The 19,466-nt window shown below is 42.4% G+C and overlaps 1 protein-coding gene across 20 annotated transcripts in view; it reads left to right on the top strand.

The window, feature by feature from the left end:
* LOC309326412 (poly(rC)-binding protein 3-like) overlaps positions 1-19,466 on the top strand; it is a 183,191-nt gene that overhangs the window by 137,169 nt on the left and 26,556 nt on the right. For 14 of the 20 annotated variants that reach the window (XM_081835093.1, XM_081835099.1, XM_081835097.1 and 11 more), the window contains 5 exons: positions 5,347-5,488; positions 8,875-8,898; positions 9,031-9,063; positions 13,214-13,330; positions 16,872-17,003. In XM_081835093.1, coding sequence (XP_081691219.1) covers positions 5,411-5,488; positions 8,875-8,898; positions 9,031-9,063; positions 13,214-13,330; positions 16,872-17,003 — 384 coding nt within the window. In that variant the 5' untranslated portion in view covers positions 5,347-5,410. The remainder of the gene's footprint in view (positions 1-5,346; positions 5,489-8,874; positions 8,899-9,030; positions 9,064-13,213; positions 13,331-16,871; positions 17,004-19,466) is intronic. The other 6 variants (XM_081835086.1, XM_081835085.1, XM_081835084.1 and 3 more) reach the window with 2 other exon arrangements.

The following is a 19,466-nucleotide window of genomic DNA, read 5'->3' as shown; positions in this document are numbered from 1 at the left end:
TGTGGTCCACTAAGACCCCTGGTCTCCTAGGAATTAATCCATATTGCAGTCCACATGTGCTAGAACTAAGCTGTGCTTAAACTGGGTTCCAGATGCTTCATTGTGGCATGACAGGAATCAATTTGTTAAATACAGGTCAGACAGATTTGGTCCAATAGGCCATCTCTGCTATGAAGCAGAGTAAAGGAGCAGCCACCTCAAATGGCAGATTATTCCACATGACAGGGCAGCAAATTGCCAGGTATTTAATTGACTTTTTATTGATCAAGGAGGAGACATTATTGGATTTCCCACCTTTGTCCCCTTCCATGGCAGGCCGGCCATATCATATCACAAACTCATCTTGAAAATCTCTTTAATTTCAGAAGTTTGCCATGCAGCACGAGGGGCATGGGAGTCCTGCTTAAGAAAAGGACCCAAAGCTCTCTTGGGCACACAGAACTAGTCATGGGGTTGTTTGGATTCAGGCCAGCATAATTTGTCTCATTACATCATTTGAGATGCATTAATCTCAATATTAATGAGCAGATTAATGTAGGCAATGATAAACTCTGAAATCCCAAATGACGGTTCATCTAATTTGCATTATATAAGGACTTGCAGGAAGATCTTAAGGCTTTATGTTTATCTTTCCCCATCTAATCTGTACACACACATACATACACACACTGACCGCTTGTGAGTCTATAGTAAGTTGTGTTTCCTTTTCAAACGTTTTCTAAGACCTTGGCTTTGTAATAAATAGACAAAGCTTTATTGTTGTTTTTTTTACTATAAGTGGAGATTTGCCCAAGTTGACAGTAGGGGTGCTTGAGGGATTTGATCTTTGTGAATTCTTAAATTAAATTATCTCATATGTGCCACTCAGATTAATGTGAATATTGGAAATGAGCTGTCCGCCAGATTCCACACTTTGCGTGTCGAGGTCCCCAGGGCCACCCCAATAACTCACACATCACACATAATTTTTTGTTTAAGGTTTTTGGCATAATTTTGGCCACAACTTTATTAAAATACAAAAATGTGAGTGGTTGCTTAGGCATTGGTTGCGACTATCTGCCCCCACCATGGGGGACAGACTGACATTCCGCACGATGCGAAAGTCAGAAAAGGGGAATACACTTGGGGGTAGCGTCGGAGCAGGGAACCTGCCCTCACCCCTCCCCAAATGCAACCAGGAGCTCATTGCTATGACCCGAGCCCCCTTGACAGAGTGGACAAGCAATAGTTAGCCCCCGATTCCTTTAACGGAATCCCTTGCAGCAGCAGCATTAGAGGGGCAGGCACAGCCAATCCATGCCCCTCAACCAACCAAACCATAAACCAATGCCTAACCGCGAACCTTACAAGTTGTGACGATTTGCTACGCAGTAGGCAAAAACCAAATGGCCCCAGCCAATCAGCCAGATGGACAAAATTCCTACCGGGCCCCTGCCCCAAGAGCAGACGACCCCATGACAGGCATAGGAAGGTCAAAGCGAACAACCCTAATTCTAGGGAGGGGGGGACGGGCAATCCGATGCATGGGCGAAAAGAGGAAGCCCTAGCCTCGTGCAAGGAGTTTTAGCATTTCTGGCTGTCAATCAATAAATGGCAACATTAACTTCTTCCCAACAACAAGGGAAGCCCCAATTGCATCAGTGGCCAACGATCAGTTAGCCTGCCCCCAACTTTGGAGTGTCCTGGCGGCCCCCACCGCAACACGTGCTCTCCGTGAAGGAGAAAACGCTGTCCCAGATATTGCAGCAGGTTTCTTGGCAGTTTCAACAAACAAAATGTATTATTTTATTTTAATGCAATTTAAATGGAGCATAACAGAATTATGGGTAAAAATAAGGAAAAGTCACCAAACCTTAATTGACAGGAAGGATCTTTACATTTAGGTTTAGCAACACAAGATTGTAATATCTATTGATATGTATTTTCAAACTGACTGACATTTCATAGGATACTGTTGGCTTCCTGACAGATATTGTTACAAATGAGCTTGAAAATAATAATAATTCAGACTATTGACTAATTAGTTATTATTAGTTGATTATTGACTTGCCTTTTAAGCAATTAATTTAAATTATTTCAAATTGCTCAAACCACTGTATTGGTACCTTTTTGGGGTACTAAAGGAAGTGTAAAAAACCTGCAATTTACTAAATGAAAGGCACCACTTTAATAGATTGTTTTACATACACACCAGAACCAAAACAGCCTTTTTTAAATGGTGTGTCCTTTTACCCATAACACCACTGAGTAAAATTGCCCCTCATAAATTAATCTTTCAATTACACTAATGCTTGCAGCTCTCACTGAAACTAACCCAAGCAAAATTACATATGTCTGGGATTTATTTCTCACAAATCTTCTCTGGCAATATCCCACACCATGCAATTTATATATATTTTTCTGTGTCTTGCGTCATCACCTGAAAATACTTTCAGAACCGTTGGAGCCCCTTTGAGCAGCCTTTAAAATGTTCCTTCCTCCCTTTTTCTCTGTTGCCATCACTTCCCTCCGTTTGGCTCACCTCAGCCCGCCAGGCTTCTTAACTCGTTCCTGATTTATCTGGGTAAATAAGTCTCTGATTATTCTTTATGCCGTTGCAAATAAAGTCCTTTTTAGAAACAGATGTTAAAAGGATCTGGCAAAATAATCCTGGAGGGCAGTAACTGCCTTCTGTAAACTACTAGCCTTGTGGCACAAAGTGATGAAACAAAATGGTACAGGCTACAGGAAAATAATTAAATTATAGTTCCATTTTAGGAGCCCATTTTAAAACTGAGATTTCTGAGCGCATAATACTAACATTATATAGTTGAAAGGATCCTCGTCTGGGTCATGAGCATTGCGGGGGGGGGAGTATTAATCGTGCTTGACTGGAAAGATGTGTGTAACCTACAACAAGCGGCCCTTGTAGCCTTGCCAAAAGAAGCTTTTGTTCCCTGAAGAGAATCGTATTAAAGGCCAGTGTGTCCTATTATTATTTGAGCCTTTCAGATTTCAATACACTGAATCAACAAGCAACAAATAAAAGAAAATAAGCTTTGTGTCGTACCTCAGTGCCGCATGACCTCCCTCATCCCTTACCTAGTTGCTGTGTTCGCTGACACAATTGCCTAAAATAACTAAAGATAATTGGGTGCTTCTGACGGGATTGGAGGCAGGCCAGGAAAGATGTGGAGCCTGGAGGGGGGTGGAACCGAACATCTTCCTCCATTGCTAAACACAGCAGCCTGTTTAACAATGGTGGTCTTTTGCAAGTGGCGTTTAGGACAAAAAAGAGAGGGTGCCGGCCTGGGCTTAGTGAGATGAGGGACGTGCCAGCTGGGAGAGGTCAAAGAATGAGATGCAAGACGAGGAGTCGGTGGAAAAACATGTATCGTGTGCAGAAAGAGCTGACGTAGCATACTGGGCAACCTGTGTGAGATCATGACTTGTTCTTTCCCAGTTGGGCTAACGTCCAGCATCAGTCTTTTGGGAGGAGAGAAAGGTTGGGGAATGTTTGGGGAGCATTTGCTGGTAGAATTAGGGAGGGAGGGAAGAGACAAGCACTCTTCTCACACCCAACAATTTTGCTCGGCAACTTCAGCCACCCTGCACTAGTATGAAAGAGAAAGACCTAGTGGGATCGCTGTTTCTTAGTCTCAACTATGCATCCATTGTATGGTGATAAATATGTTGAGCTACATTGCACTGTGGTCATGAAGACTAGTAAATTCATAATAACTATTACTATTTAGACTATAAATTCAGACTATGGAGCCCAAGAAGTTACAGGCCATTAGACTGATTCCATAACTGGGCTAGTAATGTGTTGTCATATTTGTTGCTGATTTCAGGTTTCTTTGAATTCTGGCAGAGACGTGCCAGGTGGAAGACCATACATATAAAGTACATGGAAACCTCATTTCATTCATTCCTTCGTTCATTTGTATGCTGCTTTCCCACATGCTCCAACTGGCTTACAACAAAGAAAGCACTATAAAAACAATTTCATAACAACATAGCAAAGCAAAAATATAATAACATAAAAAAACCACATTCCAATACTATACATATCTATTGCATACCTATATATAACAAAATTATATGCACACAGCATCCCATAACAAAAATAAAAAGGGAGCTTTACAGTTTTACCCTAGTCCCATGATGTCATTTCTCTTCCCCAGCAATAAAGAATTCTGGGATTACTCCTCCCAGAGCTACAGTTCCCAGCACCCTTAACCCACTACAGTTAGGATTCTTGGGAGGGAGCACTTGAACTGTGCTTTATATGTATGGTGCATATGCAGCCTCACTCTCTATGTGGATAATTGTTTCTCATAATTTCTTGCTTTTCATCTCCACCAGACACCTCAGCTTTCATTAGTATCCCATCCTATTTATTAAGATATTTAAGATATTATTTAAGTTTACTGCAAGAAATTAAAGAGACATCCTAGTGCTATTTTGGGTTTGGGTCTTCAAGAAGCTAAGCTAAGGGACTTCTGAGATTCCTAGACAAAAACAGACAAGCACCCAGGATTTACAGTGGAAAACAGTTACTGGCTGACTTCAGTGTCTTTGAGACGTCTGCCGCTCTTGCTGGCAGTGACATCAGGTTATGATCACTATGGAGCTACGTGAAGGGAAAATAAGATCTGTTCCACTAGAGTAAAAAAGGAAAAGGATGGAGAAAGTGAGAAGAAATCAGCTGATTTTCGCTGCAATTCAATAGAACACTGCACCAAGGTGGAATGTAAAATTCAGCTTTTGTGTTCATACATGATCATGCTGATCATTTGTTAAAGTTCTGGGTTTTTGCTGTATAGCATGTAGGTCTCAACTTCAGAGTATGCGTCTGGATCTACATTGATCTGTAAAAGCGTCATTAAAAATAGCACTAAATAATGTTATATAATGCTCAATGCATTTTTCCATTGCCGGCAGATCGCTGCTCTGCGGTGTCCCCTGGTGTCACATTTTTATAACACATTTCTAACATTATAACCAACAAATGTAGATTCGCCCACAGACATGTTTGCTGAAAGGCAGCCTAGAAATAATGAAGATATATTCAAGGGTTATTTCTTACCACTTGCTGGAACATGTTAAATAATGAGATCAGCATTAGGAGCTCAGTCATAAAAAAGAGCAGAAGTGAAGAATACTAAGAATATGGGACCCTCAAACAAAAATGGTGATTGTGAGTCGAGACCCTTTGCCCTTTATAATATGTAGTTTTGCTGAAATATGTAGTTTGTATGAAATATGTAGTTATTTCAGTTATGCTGAAATATTTAGTTTGTATGAATTGATTCGCATTTTGAGAAGCATTGACTTCAGAACGGTAACCTTTTGTCTTTCTAGGTTAAGTGCAGGGGAGAAATCACCCTGAAACGCTCTATTCAACAATTGCAGATATTGGACAAGAATGAACACAAAAGATCCGAAGGTGACGGAAGGGGGCCTCAATGTCACACTCACTATACGACTTCTTATGCATGGAAAGGTAACTTGCTTTACATTGAGATATTGGCCGGGGGGCGGGTCAGAAACATGGGTTTATGTTAGTGGTTGTATTTTAGGTTGCTTTGTTATTAACAGTATTAGAGGCCCAACATTTTAGCCTTATTTGCACACTAGCAAAACTGATTATAACTAGGGATAGGTGGATGTGTCTGTTTTTTGGTTTGCACATTAAAAAGTTGGAGCCATCGGAAGTGCAATTTAAGGCTCCTGTTTATTCCGCTGCAGTTGTAGATTTACCTGCCCTGCAAGTGTGGCTGAAGGAAGATGTCATTGCAGGCCAAATAAGGACTCCTGGTGAGCCTAATGAGACCCACAGGCCAGAAGTTTTTAGAGAGAGAGATGTGAATTGCCATGCCCCATAGCCAATATTTTGTGGTGGCACCCATGCCATTTTTTCCAAAAATTCAAATGTGCCACCATTTTCCATGTATCCCTTGTTCAAAAGTGTTTCCTTTCCTGTTTTAAGATGCATATTTTATATGTATTTCAGTGAAGTACTGTAAGTGAGCTGTCAGTCTGTGTAAGACTTCTAAACCAAATAAAATTGGGGTGGGGTGGAAATCCAGATGTGGCCACAGGCCCCAAAGGTTAAAGGCTCCAGATACAGTTAACTGTTACGAGCTGTGCAAGAATGTCTGCACACCCCCTTGTAGCAGCAACCCTTAGAAGTGTGTCTTCCTGCTTGGCAGGGGTTTGGACGATGGCCCTTGTGGTCTCTTCCAACTCTATGATTCTATGATTCTACATCTTAATCACAGAGTTTATTTTACTTCCAGAAAGTCAGACAATTGTTCCTTCAACTTGTTTACCATTGTGTAAGTTATACAAAATTCAAGACAGCCACAGACACAAAAATTCTGTTTGAAGGATGAGAGATCCACCAAATGTTTGAAATCTGCAACATGGCCCAGCTTGTCAGTTGTAGACTGACATGCATTCTAGTAATGGAGAGGATGGAGGAAGAGATCTTCCTTCTGCCCACAGCATCCTTCTCCTCTACATTTCAGGTAGTCAGCTACAACAAAAATATTGTAGCATCTTGAAAACTAATCTTCTGTGGCTTCTTCTTAGTATACTCTAGTTCATGAAAGCATATGCCATAAATTTCCCTCTCAGCTTTCTGCAGATACCTCTTTGTAAGGACTGAGGCACAGATAGCAGCTTGTGTAAGAGAGAGTATGTGGCACAGGTGGCATTTGAGTTCATAGCTCAGGCGCTTAGCCTTTACATTACCCTTCGTTTGTTAAGTTACGTTAATGCAAGTTAGTTGTGCCATAGCTTTACTGAAGGCACACATGTCTGTTACCCCATTACGCACACAATGATCTCTCAAACAGCATAAGTGAATATTTGGATCTCTGGCATTTGTCAATTGCGTTGTCAAGTTTAGATCTGTCAGTTACTTTCTTTGTAAGTGCTGCACTGTATGGCTCTGTTTGACTCGCACAGCTGGGTGTTATGACATTATAGCTAAAGCAATCACTTTGGAAATGGTTTCCTGCATAGTGATAACACCCACTGCTTCTGCACTGCTCATTTGGTGCCAAAATGCATTGTTGCCTAATCCATCATGTGAATTAGACATTAAAACTTCTGCTACGTCTGGCTTCTATCATTAAATAAAATAGATATTTTGTTTTTAAACAGTTCCTTATTGAACAGACTAGCTGAAAATTTAGGAGGTGTATATTCTCCAGCACTAACATTGGCAGAAAACATGCTAGATATTTGTTTTCTGCAAGACAAGGGCTGGACTTTCATCTTGTCTAATTTGATGTGGAAAAATGGGAGTGGAAGAGGCATGAAAGGGCTTCTCCTAAGTTACAAAAGGAAAAAACCCAAAGTTGCAAGCACTCTCAATTATTTATGAGGAAATTAAGTGTTTCAGGCTCGTTCTTGTTGTCAGGGGCAGGGGGGGAAAGCTTTCTTTCATAAATCAAAATCTGATTCCTTATTCTCTGCCTCCATTGCTTTGTTGCTCTGATGGCAAACGTCTTGTGGTTCCCCAAACTCTGAGGTTTGATTATCCTTTGCTAGGGTCTGAGTTCATAGGTCAGCAGGCCTGGACAGCCCTGAGGAAGGAACTCCCTTCCAATAGAGGTTCGGCAGGAATCATTCTTGCCTTCTTTCAGGCAGGCCTTTGCATTGTGGAGTTGGGGTGATTTTGTTTTTTTACCAAACAGTATTTAGGATTGTTTTTATTTATCTTGCTGTAATTTGTGTGTTGCATATAACCTTGCTGTATTTTTCACAAACGTGTGGTCTATAAATATTTCAATAAAGAAATAAGCTTCACTTCATTTTCACTGTTGGGGGGTGTGTGGAAATGAGTGGACCTGGAAATTAAATAACGAAATCTCCAAATAGTTGTTTGAACTGCAGCTACTTGGGTTGCCTTACTGGTATGTTCTGAGAAACATTTGCACAGAAATTTTTGAAACTAACCAAATAGTGCAATCCTATACTGTACATATTTACTTAGAAGTAAGCCCCACTGACTTCAGTGGGACTTACTCCCATGTCACCTTGTATAGGATTACAGCCTAAATAGAAGGTTCATAAAATCCAAATGCCTAGTTTGAAGATGTATAAAAATATTTATGCTCATCGTATCTGCCTTGCAGAAGCAAATGTTGGCTATGTCCTGATGAATCCTTGCACTATTTTTTGGGTTGTTCTTTTTTTAAAAAAAGACATGAATAGTAACATTTGTTGGTCCACAGTGAGTCAGACGACATTCTGTTGGGAGAGCTATGCAGCTGCATTGTATTAATCACGTATGATACTTCTCGAGCAATGCAGGCAGCATTACCATCCAGCTCTAAAATTTGTTAAATGTTAATGTTTCTGTGTAAATCATTTCCCACTAATAGATGGATATGTGTTGTTCAGGCTGTCTGCTGTCCATAGTCTGTCAGGCATGATGGTGTGATATCTCTGCTTTGAGCATGAACAGACCCTGTGTTATCATGCTTTCTTCTTTTCAAAAAAGACGTCATAGCTCTATAGCACAGCTTTCTCAGTAAGATTGTTAACAAGTTGAATGCAAATTTTATTATTTTATTTATGGTTAAAGATGCTGGAATTATTATTATTTACCTTGATTAAGCATTTGCCTAGGCCTCAGGGGCAACATAGAATTATTTCAGGCCATGGCTAGTCTGTGGACCTCCAGTTTCTTTTATGTAGCTCACTGCCTTGTTTAGCAACATAATTGTGCATTTCTGTTGTTTCAGTTACATAATACTTTTAGATATGTTGAATATATCTGTTCTAGTCCATTTACATTTTAAAGATTTACAGATGTGTAGATGCATTTCTCTTTTGTGCTTGCATTCATGTATATTTTGCTTTGCTTTGTTTCAGGAGGTTGGCAGCATCATTGGAAAGGTCAGTGACCCACTTTTTCGAGGGTGGTTTTCTTTTTTGAGTCAGCTCAGTTTACTTGATATTTTTCTACAAATTCACCAGTCATGGAGCGTGTTAGTGTGAGCTAATAAATGCTTTCTGTTTCTTTAACAGAAAGGTGAAACTGTCAAGAAAATGAGGGAGGAGGTAAGATGTAAATTTTGTACTCTTTGACTTAATTTTCCTGCAATTTCAGAAAATATATACCTGGTGGTGGTACTGAATTGCTGTATAGCTCACATGTATGAATCAATCCTGCCACCAAGTGGTCAAAAAACCAAAACCAAACATCTGCAATGAACAGTAATTCACAATTTTTTGTGATGTTCCCTTCTCGTGCACAGTGCACTGAATTTAGTCAAGAGGGGACCTGAGCTATGAAAATCTCTTGTTCAGCTATAAAGCTCACTGGATGAACTTGGGCAGTCACTCTCATTTGGCCTAACGTTCCTTATGTGATGATAAAATGGAATAATTCCATATACACCAGGGGTCGGCAAAGTTTTTGCGGCTTGAGCTGGTTCACGGTCCTGCAGACCCTGCCGTGGGCCGGAGTGCGTGCACGCATGTGCAAACACTATTTCCAGCGCTCCTTCTGGCATGGAGGAGGCGTGCACAGCTTCCCATTGGCTGCAGGAGCTTCCTGCAGCCAATGGGAAGTCGGCCAGCGTCATGGAAGGTGGTCCCCGCTCTGCTCCACGCCGGTTTAGCGCGGTGCCCTTGGGCCGCTTGTGGCCTATGAACCTTAGGTTGCCGACCCCTGATACACACCATCCTAAATTATTGGTGATATAAATATTGAAAGCTTAATTCAGAGCTTCTTACCAAACTAATTGTTTAAAAAAACCCAAAACAATTTGGTAAGATCAGATTACTGCTCTGAATCTACAGAAATTAATCGTTAAAATATGGTTTTAGTTCTCACTGAACTAAAGAATTACATTTCTAGGTTGTACCTCTTCTTACCACATAAAAGAACTCACACATTGAATGTTCCTCCATACCCCCCCAAGAATAAATAGAAATATCTGTGCACCTAGAAAACTAGTCAAGAAATAAGAGCCCTGTTCAGTCATTGCTCACTTGAGGAGGCTTTGCAAGGACAAAGAAGTTGCTCAGTCAGGGTTTCTAAATTCTACACAAGTAGAAAAGAGTTCCCACTACATGTTTGCACCCAAGCATGTGGAAAACTGTTACAAGTCACAGGATGATATGGGGCTGAAAGTCCCTTAATGCTCACATTTTCCCTTCATGCCAATAGTAGGGCTTAGATGTTAGGGGCAAGGGCTCTGGCCTTCTAGCCTTCTTCCTGGCATGCTAGATTTCTGTATGCAAGGATTTTGGAGAAGCATGGAAGTATGCCTGCAGTCTGAACTGGTACAGCCCAGTCTCTTCCATGGGGTTAATTGTGAGTTACAACTCAGTACTAACCATTTTTACTCGTGTTGAGTCAAAGAGACTTGCTTCTAAGTAAGCAGAAATAAAGGATTGCAACTTTAGTGTGTGTCAGATTGTCCTCATATGAAAATGCTACAGAACTACAAAAACCGAAATACAAACATTTGTATTCCCTCCTGTAATAGAAGGGATCTTTATAAGTTATTAACAGTTTATTAGACAGTTCTAAAAATGTGCAATGATATATCAGACGCTTGATATTTCTTCAAAATAGTTCAGCATTTCTGTTTCATATTTATTAGTCTGGTAATAAACTTTAAGCTGTAGCATTGTCTTATTTGTTGTTCTTACTACACATTGCTATTATTCCTCAACAGGAAAAAGCCTTTCTGTCTAAGATGTTAAAATAGCCTGACTGTTATAGTCTTTTTGTTAGAACAATATTATTTTTCATGCCCCGCATCTGTCTGTTTGAGAGGATCTCACCACACATCCATTGTGAAGGAAGTGATTCCAAAGAGCAGGGTGGAAATGCTCCCAGCATGTTTTGAGCATTTAGCTCTGCCAGCAAAATAGTCCTTCATAATTACGGTAATTAAATCATAAATCTTCCTAACAGAAAGAAACTAATTCAGACTATAATTCCCATCCAGCAACATACCATGGGTTTGTTGTTTTGAAGCCTTCTTCCTTCCTCTGCATGTGAGAGAACGTGATTCGAAGCTTCTGCTTCCAGTTAGCAGGAAACCATCATTCGTCATGATGCAACAAATTATTATCAGATCTAACCATAGTTTACCCACAACCAGGATTCCAAAAGCTGGAGTTTATGTGATACAGAACTAACACAACATTGTACCTTTGTTATATTCTTTTTCTAAGTGTTTTTGTAGTTTTTGAAAAACTTCAATAAAAATATTCTTTAAAAACAAACAAGCCCATAACTGGGATTCCAGATTAAGTTCTATTATATAAGTGTAAGCTATACAGTGGTGCCCCGCAAGACGAACGCCTCGCAAGACGGAAAACCCGCTAGACGAAAGGGTTTTCCGTTTTGGAGGCGCTTCGCAAAACGAATTTCCCTATGGGCTTGCTTTGCAAGACGAAAATGTCTTGCGAGTTCCTGCGGGGTTTTCCCCCTTTTCCCCCCTTTTCCTAAGCCCTAAGCCGCTTATCAGCTGATCCGCTGATAAGCCGCTTATCAGCTGATCCGCTAAAAGCTGCTAAACCGCTAATAGAGCTAATCCGCTAAGCTGTCAATGGGCTTGCTTCGCAAGACGAAAAAACCGCTATACGAAGAGCCTCACGGAATGGATTAATTTCGTCTTGCGAGGCACCACTGTAAAGGCAAGTCATAAAAATATAGATTTAAATTGCTTACAGCGGCCTTAATCCAAAGTCCTGCATATGAGTCTTGAGATGCACACGGGGATCTTTGAGGGAGCCATTTGCCCACTGCGTGATCTCTTCGTATGCCCTGGAAAGCCCCTGGGAAAAGTCTGCATCAGTCTCAGTCCAAGGGGCTGCAGCTTGGAAGAGAAGATAGGCACAAACGTGGAGCTCTTGGATCATGGCAAATGTGTTTTAAGTTTGTCCCATGAGCAACTTTAGACTCACCTGATGGGTAGCATTCTTGTTTTCAACACTCTTCATGATTTTCCTAAACTCATAGAATCATAGAATTGTAGAGTCGGAAGGGACCACATGGGCCATCTAGTCCAACCCCCTGCAATGCAGGAGTTTCCCCCACAACATGGGGTTCAAACCCACAACCCTGAGATTAAGAGTCTCATGTTGTTATTTCAAAAGGGCAAGGATGAGGAGAACCTGGATGAAAGACTCCAACCCAGTTCCTCAAAATTCACTACAGTGGTACCTCGGGTTAAGTACGTAATTCGTTCCAGAGGTCCGTTCTTAACCTGAAACTGTTCTTAACCTGAAGCACCACTTTAGCTAATGGGGCCTTCCGCTGCTGCCACGCCACTGGAGCACGATTTCTGTTCTCCTCCTGAAGCAATGAGTACCACTGTATTTCAAATAAGCCATTGATGTAAGCAAGTCTTGCGCCAACAAGACCAAATGACTAGAGCAAATAAAGCGAAAAGCATTGTAGGTGTGTTACATTCTGCAACGTTAGGCTGCTAACTGTAATTTACTGGCAAGCATTAAACCAACCTGCTTAAGTTCCATCACTTAACATATATAATGTGCAAAAGACAGATGAGCAGATTAGCTATAACTCTCAACTATCCCAAAGGTAAAAATGCATATGATTATTGTTTGCAGCTGCTTGGCATTATCACTGTGCCAGCAGGAATTCCAGACCTCAGCAGCCACACATTCCTAGAGCGCAGTTGGAGCCAACAAGATGATCCTCGTCCATTCAGAAGTAAACTATTGTGCTTTTGCCTATTACAGCGGTACCTTTAGTTACAGACTCAAATCGGTTCCGGGGTGCCATTCGCACCCCGAAAAGTCTGTAACTAGAGCACCGTTTCTGCGCATGCGCAAAACACGCAAAATGCTTTTTGCTTCTGCGCATATACGCATGGCGAAACCCGGAAGTATACACTTCCGGGTTTGCCACGTTCGCAAGCCGAAAAGGCACAACGTGAACTTAACACAATATGAGGTATAACTGTACAGTGTCAGCTTTTGTTTTATTTTTTTCAAAGAACTGCCCTTAATTTCAATCATTTCAGTGGCTGTATCTGACCTGCCTTGCCATTCCTTCGTTCAATTCTGCCTTGCCTGTGCACCACGGGGGGGCGGGTATATACATGCTGTTAAACTGGATAACACGGAAAAGCGTACTTTTCAAGTCAAGGCTGGTAAACTGTTAAGTAGATACTTTACAAATAAATTTGGGGGTTTTTTGGGGGGGTTGCCCTTTCCGCAGAGTGGTGCTCGAATCAACATCTCAGAAGGCTCCTGTCCAGAAAGAATTGTGACGATAACGGGCCCAACGGATGCCATTTTCAAGGCTTTTTCCATGATTGCACTAAAATTTGAAGAAGTAAGTAAATGGAAATTCCTCATACCCCAGGCTACTCTACAGATATTGTTTTAATTTCCTTATGTTTGCTTTAATACAGAATTTGTTTTATAAATGCTCACAGCAGTAACAATGGAAGAGGAATAGCAGGCCATTTGCATGTTGTCTGATCATTAATTTTCCTCTTTGCATTCTCTGGGGAAAATCAGTCCCCTCTGGCTGCATGTGGAGATGAGAGAGACAAAATCCCTGTTTGTTGTGTCCTACTTTTTAATTTGCATTGGGGAGGCAGCAACAATTCTAAAGCATCTAATATGGAGACCTGAGACTATTTCCTCCCCGCCCCACCCCTAGATGCTACATTTCTTTTATGGAGTTTCAACCAAATTTAGTATTAAACAATAATATGTAACATTTGTACAGCTCTTTCAGGTGTTCAGAGCACTCAACGTGCACTAGGTCATTATCCTTCATGCTTTAGATCAGTGGTTTTCAACCAGTATGCCGTGACACCCTGGGGTGCCTTGAATGATAGTCGGGGGTGCTGCGGGCAACACTGGCCTCCGTTTCTCCTCCCTCCCCTCCCTCCTCTGATGCCCTCTTGTGTGTCTGCCTCCCAAAGGCTTGCACAGCTGTTTGTTGCAGCAGCTCTGGCTATAAGCCCCCCAGAGGAATGGTGCCTCTGGGGCTGGCCGGGGGTTGCTTCCCAGGCTCCTGTGGGGCAGTGTGAGGAGTCACCTCTCTTTGGAGCAGAGGGGGCAGCTCAAAGACCAGGGGCGGCAGTTGCGGCTGCCCAGAGGACTCCCAAGGAGAGGGGAGAGGAGAGAGGCTGAGGGAGCACTCCGTTTGAAAAAGGGTGAGAGGCTGTAAGCTCTGCAGGCAAGGGGGGACATAACGGCTCCTGAGCCCCACAGGGGTGCCGCAGAAAGAATGTAGTTGGTCAAGGGAGCCGTGGACTCAAAAAGTGTGAAAACCTCTGCTTTAGATGATCTGACTTGGTGCAGGGCAGCTTCTTAAGTTCCTACATGTTGGGAGAGTGAAGCTGATGGTGAGAGGTTTGTCTCCAGGCACCTAGCCAGTTCATGGCAGAAGCAATTTGAACCAAAGGATTCCTAATTCATAGATTATTATCTTTGAAACAGCAGCTGACACTGAAATTTGGGGCAGGTGGAGGTAACTTCTCAGGAGGAGCAAATAAGGAAATCCTGGAGAAGGAAAAGTTTTGATAAGGCTAATGAAGGCCACTGCTTCTCATCCCAGAATCCTAGGATTGCAACCTGATACCTACTGCACGTAGCAGAGACCTATTCAGCCAACAATCTCCATCTAGAAACTGAATCTCCAAGCTGACACAGTTACAACATCAAGCCTAATTTTTGTCCTTTTTGTTTTTCCTCACCCACATGGCTGCATGTGGAGATGAGAGAGACTTCATCAGATGTGAGAGTGTTGGCAATAGCTTCAGCCATGTACAGTTTAAAATGCATCTTGGTCATTCTTTTTCTCATTTCAAACTAATCTGTTTTGCATCAAGATGGGTTATTTCATTTTTAAAAATCACAGAATAGATGCAAGATAAAAGATAGATAGGATTGTGGCTAATGACATGTGTACAAACTGGATACCATGTAAACAGGAGTTTGTGCACAGCCAAAACCAACTTTTTCTCATTAATTATTTTCTGAACGCTGTAAACAAGCTTTCACCTCAAAAGGTAAAAAAATGGACAAGGGGATCTGGACTTAATCCTGTCCAACAGAGATTAATGGTTAATGCAGAGAAAGTGGTCAAAGCCTGTGGCCCATGACATCTTGGAATTCATGATACAAAAAGGTGTGAACATTTATTTTAAGGGCAAACACAAAGCTTTGTTCCTGGCTTACCCAAAGAAAACAAAGGAGAGGCAATGGACCAGGGTAGCAGAGTTTGCTGGGGTTGGAACAATCTGTCCTTGTGGAGGTCACATGAAGATGGAGCAGACTGAGCCAGGCAGAAGCAATCTAAGGCGAAGACCCATGAAGACTGAATGGCATGATCCCTTGGGACCAAACTCTGACATAAGGATAGGGAGTTCACTGGGTTGGGACTGCTCTCCAGTCACCAGGTGTTGGTGGCTAGCTGTGGAACCCCATCATTGTCCAGCAACCCCATCATTGTCCAGAGCACTTAAATGTGTAAGGACCCTCTTTGGGTGAGGAGCAAGCAGACTTCCTCCTTGTCACATCACGGATCCCTTTGACAGGATACCCTATTTCTGGAAGCCAATTCAGTAGGGATAAAGTCAAGATTAATGGAATGGGTGGGGAGGTTAATCTGATGAAGAACAGCTGGGTGTCAGGGACCAACGCAGGCTGTTTAAATCCCCTGGGAGCAGACCTAAGGGAAGCCTGGTTGTTTCCCCAGGCCCACCCCCAAAGAGCCCTGCCCTCCGTGCCAGTCCAATGTGGAGTGAGCTGTCCATGTGATAAAGGGTAAAGGGACCCCTGACCATTAGGTCCAATCGCGGATGACTCTGGGGTTGCGGCGCTCATCTTGCTTTATTGGCCAAGGGAGCCGGCGTACAGCTTCCCGGTCATGACTAAGCTGCTTCTCACGAACCAGAGCAGCGCACGGAAACGCCGTTTACCTTCCCACTGGAGCTGTACCTATTTATCTACTTCGTGCTTTCGAACTGCTAGGTTGGCAGGAGCAGGGACCGAGCAACGGGAGCTCACCCCGTTGTGGGGATTCAAGCATGTGATAGCACCCATGAAAATATAATATTTCATGAAGTGGTAGTGTGGAACTAATCTTAATATTCCTACTATTCCTTAAGTACCTTTTTAAGATAGACAGGATATTTTTGTTCTAATAATTCTCAGCACCCCAATCATTAGTATGATTTTTTTTCTGTTATGCATTTCTGTTGCTTTTAGATTGGCTTTTCCCACTAAGCTAGATATGCATTACACAGACAGTAATGAAGGGCACGAAGATTGCCCCGTTTTCCTGGCTCACTAATCCCATACAGCTCTCTCTAGCAAAATATGATATGGAACTGGATCCATCTATTTGCATGCTACAAAATGAAAAACTGTGTGCACAAAAATATTTGGTGACCAATGTGAAAATTAGAAATAAAAAATTCAGTCGACTTCTATCTAACACCACTGACAGCACTGGTACAGTACTCACTGACAATGTTTTCTCAGCATTTTTTTCCTGCACATTGAAAGTGTAAAATGTTTATGGATAATCACTACCTGTTGGCTGTTTAATGACAACTAAAATCCTTCCACTGGACACTGTTGAGGCAAAATTAACAAGTAACTTTGCCTTGTGTAAACCCCGCTGAAACAAATGGTAGTCGTGCAAGGCACAGACAGGTATCTGTTTCAACGAATCCTGCAGAAGAAAAATATCAGCAGGATTGTGCCTCAACGTCTATAAGTGCAGTGTACAATATATGCAGTGAAATCATACTTCTTCGTATTTATTTTCTCTAAGTACTTCAACTGTTCCTCTCAAGTGTCCAGCGGACTAATAAATCCTCGCCCAATTCTTCTTGACATTGTCGTTTCAGGATATCAATGCTTCGATGACAAACAGCACGGTAACAAGCAAGCCTCCTGTAACGCTGCGACTTGTCGTTCCTGCAAGCCAATGTGGATCCCTTATAGGCAAAGGAGGGTCCAAAATCAAAGAAATCAGGGAGGTAGGCAGCAGTCCAGAGTATTGATTGTTTTCTTTAGCACAGTGGGTTTCAAAGTCTCTACTGTCAGAGAAATCCTGCTTACAGTCTCTCCTGTGTTGAGGGATGCTGGACATGTGTCATGGAACACCTGTGCCTTGATCCGGGGCTGTATTATACGATGCATACTCAGTCAGACTTGCCAGGCTTCACCATTGCCCCCCTACAAACAGAGCCTGTCTCCTAAAACATACCTCTCCTGAGTTTGTAAGTGATATATGTCAGGGAATCTTCTCCACTTAGAACTCAAGTTCCCCTGGAGCAGAATTTGAAAGCTGTTTGGAAAGCTCTGGTGAAGGGATGGCAGGGCTTTCTTAGAGGCCAAAAACAGAAGGTAGCAGTATTCTTGATGAAGTTTCTGGTTGTCAGAAATGATGGTTCTTGAGTCGTGGTCTTTCTGTAGGAAAGAGGCTCTTAATACAGGCCTTTTGGGTTTCATGTTTCATAGAATCAGATCTAGGCTTGTTTGCTTCCTTTTCTTGCTCCCTTCTCCCTTCACATGCTCCAGTTTCCTTGTTTCGCGGTGGCAGGGGTGGGTAGGGAAACATAGTTTGTGTTGCACCTGAACCAAGCAACCTGTGATTTGTGCAAACCACAGTTTGCCTTGTTTGCATTTAGTGGCAAACTAAAGGGAGGTTAGGAAGGAAATTGGAGCATGCAAGAGGTGGGGGAAAGAAGGGGAGTGCAACATTACGTGTAAACTAAATTGCACAGAAAGGTAGGTAGACAAAAATCCCAGCAACAAGCATGTTGCTGCCCTCATCCAGCCCACCACTGTCCAGACACTGACATGGACAGTTGACAGCCACAACCGATTCAGAGGTTACAGATAAATAAAGCTGCATGTCACCAGTGTATCTAAAGTGTTAGCTGAGATCTCCTGATTTTCATCCTGCATCATCAGTTACTTCATCAATAACAAAACTGGATAATTCCTCACAGTTAGCAAGCCTCAAACACAAGGTGATAAGGGGATTTACAGTTGCCAATTGGAAAAAATTATCCAGTTTTGTTTCTAAGGAAGCATGAAACACGATGTAATCCAGGAGACCTCATCTAATGTTTGTGGAATTTGGAGAAATTGTAATTGTTACATAACAGTGAGAATCTTTCATGTTCGTTTATAATTGTGTGTATGTGTGTGTTCATTTTTTATCTATTCTTCCCTTATAAATAACTTTTTATACATTTCTATTGCCTTTTGGGGGTTCCTGTGAACTTGTCTGTTGTTGTTGATCAGCGTACTGAGGACATTGTGCTCCACCCCCTAACAATGGCATCTAAGGCTTTCATACAGATATTGTTACCAAAGTTGGGTGCCTGCCCCTCTCTTTGCTGAGCCCAGGCACCCACATGGGGCCTGTGCTGCACTGAAGAAGTGATGATGCGGCAGAGACTGTTGTGGCTTTAAGAATTATGGTTTATTCACCTGTTTACACCTTCAGTCTGCATGGAGGGAGTCCAGATCTTACAGCATTGTCATTTCCCAAGACAGCAGCACAGGCAACCTTCTGCCAGCCTGCCCAAGATGGATCTCAGTTCCTCTTCCTGCTTTTCCTTCCCAGCAACCCTCGCTCAAAAACTTCCTTTTCCTGTGCCCTCACACACACATCTCACTCCAGGAGCTAAAGGATTCTCTCAGATGGCCCATCAACACTTTTTGTCATGTTAACAGGTTTGCTCTTCACTAAGCCAGCTAGGCTGGTTTGGATAAGTCAGCCCAGGAATTCCCTGTCCTCTCCAGCTTGTTTCCCAATCTTTCTCCAACTGTAGCCCCCTTCCGACCTTGTTTCCTTCCTGTGACCCCTCATGAGCATAGTCAAGGGGGGGCATGGGGGGCAGCTGCCCCCCCCAATAAGTAAAAATCAATACAAATCTGAGGTTCTGCCCCCCCCTTAACAAAAATCCTGGCTATGCCCATGCCCCCCCCCATCATACCAGGAGAAAGGTAACTATTTAAATGTTTTGTTTATAAATAGAACATGTTTTATTTAACATTTTTATAATTTATACAAAATACAATTGTGTAAAATGATAGTAACATAATGAAATATTGTTGAAGCAGAAAAACATAGAATCCTGGGGCTGGAAGGGACCCCGAGGGCCATCTTCCTAGTGCAACCCTCTGCAATGCAGGAAACTCAGCTGAAGCATCCCTGACCGAAGGCCACCCAACCTCTGCTTAGAAACCTCCAAGGAAGGAGAGTCCAGAACCTCGCAAGCCAGATCCATCTTCCTTGGCACTCTGCAGCATAACAGCCAAGGGACCAAAAGGCAGTCGCCCAGTGCTACTCTTGGGAAATGCACCCATAAGGAGGAGTGAAAGCCCCCTAACATAGTGCCCCAACCCTCAGCAAGGAGGCGAATCCAAGATGATACCATGGCCAATGGTTGCAAGATGAGATGAAGTAGAAGTAGCGGCTGCAT

The sequence above is a fragment of the Podarcis erhardii genome, assembly GCF_964252035.2.
Source record: "Podarcis erhardii genome assembly, chromosome: 13".
NCBI lineage: Eukaryota > Metazoa > Chordata > Lepidosauria > Squamata > Lacertidae > Podarcis > Podarcis erhardii.
Note: the sequence above shows the minus strand (reverse complement) of the source record. Positions and strands in the feature narration are given on the sequence as shown.